The sequence below is a fragment of the Amborella trichopoda genome, chromosome 10, assembly GCF_054954075.1.
Source record: "Amborella trichopoda isolate Santa Cruz 75 chromosome 10, AtrichopodaSantaCruz75HAP2 v2.0, whole genome shotgun sequence".
Taxonomy (NCBI): domain Eukaryota; kingdom Viridiplantae; phylum Streptophyta; class Magnoliopsida; order Amborellales; family Amborellaceae; genus Amborella; species Amborella trichopoda.
The window spans coordinates 35,536,278-35,541,730 of NC_142345.1; the positions used below are offsets into that span (position 1 = coordinate 35,536,278).

General features: G+C 34.3%; 1 protein-coding gene across 2 annotated transcripts; it reads right to left on the minus strand.

The window, feature by feature from the left end:
- Positions 1-286: 286 nt before the first annotated feature.
- Positions 287-3,615, minus strand: LOC18427668 (putative serine/threonine-protein kinase WNK11). Of its 2 annotated transcripts, none has more exons than XM_006836716.4 (2): positions 2,309-3,615; positions 287-936 (listed from the first exon to the last, which is right to left on the minus strand). In XM_006836716.4, exons 1-2 carry the CDS (start codon positions 2,810-2,812, stop codon positions 565-567), a joined length of 876 nt encoding a protein of 291 aa, XP_006836779.1. In that variant the 5' UTR covers positions 2,813-3,615; the 3' UTR covers positions 287-564. The 2 variants fall into 2 exon arrangements, with proteins under 2 accessions (XP_006836779.1, XP_088705811.1); XM_088849685.1 differs by having other exon boundaries at positions 287-950; positions 2,309-3,499.
- Positions 3,616-5,453: the final 1,838 nt, after the last annotated feature.

The following is a 5,453-nucleotide window of genomic DNA, read 5'->3' on the forward strand; positions in this document are numbered from 1 at the left end:
TGCAGAATCTGATTTATACTTTAAATCACTATCCAGTCGTTCTTGATCGTCAAATCTTTTTCACAAAAATGTACCAAAGTTTTTCCCGATTTGCACAAAAAGAAAAATAAAACAAAAATCACACAAGTTCAAAGCTGAGAAAACTGCTAAAAAGTTGGATTCTGCCCTGAAGTAATACAACAATACATCACATAATTAAGACAAATTCAATCCACATTTATATGACAAAATCAACATAGAAAATTGATGTACAAAATAAAGGATGACTGAAGTAAAAGACAAAGAATGACATAAATTAAATCCATCTCTTCATGTAATGAAAATAAAATACAATATAAACATAAAAAACGTGGTCACCAAAATCAGGGAGTCATGATTTTTTACAAAATTAGTGGAATGGTACAAAAAGACTAATCTAGAGGCATCCCACTTAATTGAATCATGACTATGTACTACCAAAAAAAATACCACCACTTTTTACACTTGCCAAAAGAATGAGACCAGAACTTCCCGTGAAACAATAGCAAAAGAATGCAAAAGAAAAATTAAGAATAATAAACCTCTTTACACCAGATCCTCCAAGTTATCAAAAAATGGGTCTTTGAGGAGCTCTGAGGCTGATGGTCTCTCACGAGGTTTCGCCAAACACTTCTCGATAAAAGCTTGAACTTCAGGGTCTTTCACCTTCCTCAAAGCCAAGGGCCTTATGCCATGGATAACCCTCTTGTAAATCTTGGCCACACTGTCGCATTCACTGTAAGGGATTTCCACGGTGACCATCTCCAAGACACACATACCAAAGGAGTATATATCAACCATCTCTGTGTAGTCCTCTTCATAAAGCTCAGGTGCCATGAACTCAGGCGTACCAAGTATGGAGTGAGCAATATGGTCACGCCCAACAATGGCAGCAAGGCCAAGGTCTCCTATTTTCACCTGCGCATCCATTTCTGGGTTACGCAGGAGCAAAAACCAGTAAAAAAGGACAAAAGGAAAAGACAAAACAGAGGGAAGCAAGATCAGCTATCGTAGTCTTCATGCGTGGTATTATAAATTACATAGGAATGAGAGATTTACAGAGATTGAAGTTTCAGACCTATGTAAACCTGCAAGGAAAAGGAACTGGAAAAAGAGATCCTTAACAAAAAGCATGTTAAAAAGGCCAACTCAAACCCATACACTACATCCAAAAAACCCTTTGAAGCAAAGCTTTGGTTAGAGAATACCATCCAAGTTCCATGGATATTGAAGCTTCAAAATTTTACTCACTAGGTTACCAGAACAACCCTGTCAAGTCTTGATTCCCCTGTTTCAGAACCTCCCCAAGAGATTTGTCCAACACCTTAGAAAGTACTTAAATGTAGTTCCCAAGCAATCTATTAGGGTTCTTGAGACCATTAATTTTCTCAAAATTTAGGGTACTACTAGAATTTTGTTTTGGTAACTGAAATATATTATTGCGTAACTCGAGAAAACATCATTGTCACAAGAACCAGGCTCTGAAACCGATAAGAGGAACCCGATAGCAACTATATTTTGGATTGAAATTCAAAAAATTGACTGCTGAGCACTTGGCACCTCCTACAAATTTTAATCATTTTCATAACAACTAAATTGGGTAGTAGATTGATAAGATACCTGTTTTATTTGGCATCCACAAAACAGGAAGATAACCATTGCAAAGGTCAGGCATACCAGTGATAGTCAATCACTAAAGTTAATTTTGACAAAAAGAATACAAAGATATCTTATTATATGAAAAGTAATCAGTGCATAAAAGAGAAACATAAAAACACAGTACTCAGAAAAACAGTGTACAACTAAGCAAGGAACTCGGAGAATAACCTAACCATAAAAAGACTTAATCTGAAAATAGAACATTAACATAATTCATAATTAATTACAAAAATCAAGAAAAAAAAGTGTGCAATACCTGCCAGCAAAACTAACAATAAAAAAAAACAGAAAAAGAGAATAAGGTTAAGCAATGGAAATTATTGAACAGCAAAAGAGTAAAAGGTTAAGTAAGAAGTCGAGTAACCCCTACTAAAAAAGACACACGAACCAAACTATAAAAACCATAAATCGTAACTAACCAATGTAAGATTAAGCCAGAAATTCCAGAACTAATGAAATCACCATAAAAAGCAAAAAAAAAATTAATAATAATTCAAGGCAAGTACATAACTAAATAATCCATAAACTAAACCAACCAAAGAAAATAGAAATCGAGAAAAATACACAATCATCAAAACAAGAAATAAAAAAAAAAATTACACAATGACTAGACAAGAAATTGAAAACTAACCTCACCAACATTGCCATTGATGAAGACATTGCTACAATTGAGATCCCTGTGAATGATGCAAGGCTCATGCTTATGCAAATACTCCAAACCCCTTAGAATTTGCCTCGCCCATTTCTTCAAAGCCATGAGAGACACATTCTTGTACTTCTTCCTGTATTCCCTCAAGTTCCCAGAAGTGCAGACCTCTGTAATGAAATTTAGGGTATGGTTCTTTCTATTCAACCACACAGCATAGAGAGTAATGATATTCTTATGCCCCAAAGACCTCAATAAACAGACCTCAGACTGAAGCCTCTTCACCATTCGTTCATCACCAGAGAACTTTCCTAGGTGAACCTGGTTCCATGCGATTTCGATGCCTTCTTCTTGATCAAAACCCCAGTAAACTTTCTTCACAGCCCCAGAGCCTAGAAGATCATTGTAACGCCCAAATCTCCCTGAAGGATCAATCTCCACAAATGGCTCCGTGTCATTGTACAGAGGATCAGACTTTATGCTAGACATCTCTCTGATCGAGAGATTGCAGAGAGATGTGAGAGAAAACTTGGGTAACTGTACAATCGCCAGGGTTCTTTAACCAAGAAAATCTCCGAAATCAAAAAGCAAGATAGATAAATAGACAGAGAGAGAGAGAGAGAGAGAGAGAGAAAGAGGAGAACGAGAAGGCTCTGGAACTAAAGACCCTAGGATTTCTCGAACCCAAAACAGATAGCAGAAGAAAGAAGCTCCGCCTCGAAAACCCTAGGGCTTCACCAAAGGGCTAAATAAACACTGAAGGGGAGCAAATAACAAGGAAATAAGAGGTGCGAGCTTCTTGAACGTGTTGAATTGCAGCCATGTATGATCCTACCAAATCTTTCACCAAAACCCTAATCCCTCGAACCAGAAAACCCTAGTTCTTCCTACTTGATAAACCTAATTCCCTCCAAAACCCTAATTCCCTCCAAACAGGACCAAAGCAAACACACGAAGTTCTCAAGAAAAACCAGAAAGAAAGCGCAAAGCTCGAGAACCCTCAGAGCAATGAACTCAGAGAAACACCAACCCTAGGGACTCCGAAACTCCAACCCACTACCAGAAGGTAAACGATATCTGAAAAGAAGGCAGAAGATCTCGGAATATAAAGAAGAAACCCTAGAAAGCTTTATCTGGCTCGATGCGGAAGGGTTTACCGATCAATCAGGAGTTTCCGATTAATTAGGATTGGGTTGAGTTGAGTTTAACCAGGGTTAGATTAACCGTTTCTAGATTTGACTGGGGTTAGATTTGGAAAGTTCGAAAGAATCTCCAAGAAGATTGGACTCCTGAAAAAGAATGGGGATTACAGCTATTGGTTCAAATCAATAGTTTAAAAAACGGATCCGTGATCTTGATCTGGCTTCCAAAAAACAGATCCGGATCGACGAATCGGCTATCTGGATCGAAAATCGGGTGAATCGGTCGGAATAAAGCTTAAAAAAAATTCGAAAAAATTATTAAAATTTATTATAAATATTGTTTTTTAGGAATTCAATAAAAAATGAGGGTACTCCATTAAGAATTTTCATGTTTTTGAATGAATATGCGAATATTGATATGTTCTTTCCCTGCATGAACAGCCATTCAGCATTTAATTTACAGTATTTCGTGCTCATCCCTACACTGTTGCTGTTGGGACTCGATATGTGAATAATAAGGCTGGGATAGGGTGGCCTCAGAATCATCATCTCTCTCATTTTCTCTTTGAATAATATGGATTAAAAAAAAAAATTAACAAATTTTCAAAAAAATCGATCATGGATTAAAAAAAAAATCACAAATTTTCAAAAAATTCTATCATGGATTACAAAAAAAAATTCGATCAAGGATTAAAAAAAAAAAATCACAAATTTTCAAAAAATTCAATCATGGATTACATAAAATTCGATCATGGATTACATAAAATTCGATCATGGATTACAAAAAAAAACAAACAAAAAAAAACAAAAAATTCAATCGTGGATTACAAAAAAAGGAAAAAACAGTTCGATCATGGATTACAAAAAATTCAATCATGGATTACAAAAAACTTTATCATGGGTTACAAAAAAAGCAAAAAACAAAAAATTCAATCATGGATTACAAAAAAAAAAAAAACATTTCGATCATGGATTACAAAAAAAAAACAAACATTTCGATCATGTATTACAAAACATTCGATCATGGATTACAAAAAATTCTATCATGGGTTACAAAAACAAAAAAAGCGATCATGGATTACAAGAAAAGAAAACAAATATTTCGATCATGGATTACAAAAAATTATATTATGGGTTACAAAAAACCAAAAAATTCGATCATGGATTACAAAAAAACAAAAACAATTCTATCATGGATTACAAAAAAAAAAAAAAAAAAAATCCGTACGGACTCGCCGATTCACTGTTCGGACTCGCCGATTCCGTACAGTGAATCGACGAGTCACTGTGCGAAATCGTCCGGTTCTCTCTAGAACCGAACGATTTCCGATTTTTCAACAGATCCGGTCCCTTTTCACGAATTTCGAGTCGAACCGGGCGAGTCCGATTCGACTCGACGTTTTTTAAAACGCTGGTTCAAATATATTTTTAATATAATTAATAAGAAAATTTTATGTAAGATTGCAACTTTAAAATGTAGAATTACAGATGCATCTCTAAAATCTATCGAAAATATTGTTTTAATGTTGAAAAACCTATGTAATCATCTCGACATCAAAATATATGAAAACAAAAAAAAAAAAAGTTTTTGAACCTCAAAAATAGTGCATCTTGCAACACATTTTTTAGGCCGTCTATTTTCAACATTTTCATATGTTTATAGATCTCCTTGATTTTAACTATTTTTGGAGTTTAAAATTTTTTAATTAGATATGAAAATAGATTTTAAGATAATCTTTTGAATTTTTTTCAACAAAATTACATCTTATGATAAAATTTGGAGGTGCGCCTTAATTGAATTGTTTAAGGTTGCAACTTTATAGAAACTACACCTATAATTAATATTTTTAGATTTCAAAGAAAAAATTCATATTCAAGATCTCTACATTAAAAATTATATATTCACTAAAAATTATGATCAAATTATATTTAAAAAATATAACTATTGCCAAGCCCGCATTTCTACAATATGCGGGTTGGCCACATGT

What these genes read in the sequence shown, in the direction of transcription:
- LOC18427668 (XM_006836716.4), bottom strand. Translation starts at nt 2,812, where the DNA reads ATGTCTAGCATAAAGTCTGATCCTCTGTACAATGACACGGAGCCATTT. An exon ending in TCAATGGCAATGTTGGTGAG is followed by an intron (nt 937 to 2,308) that starts GTTAGTTTTCAA and finishes ATGGATGCGCAG; the next exon opens with GTGAAAATAGGAGACCTTGG.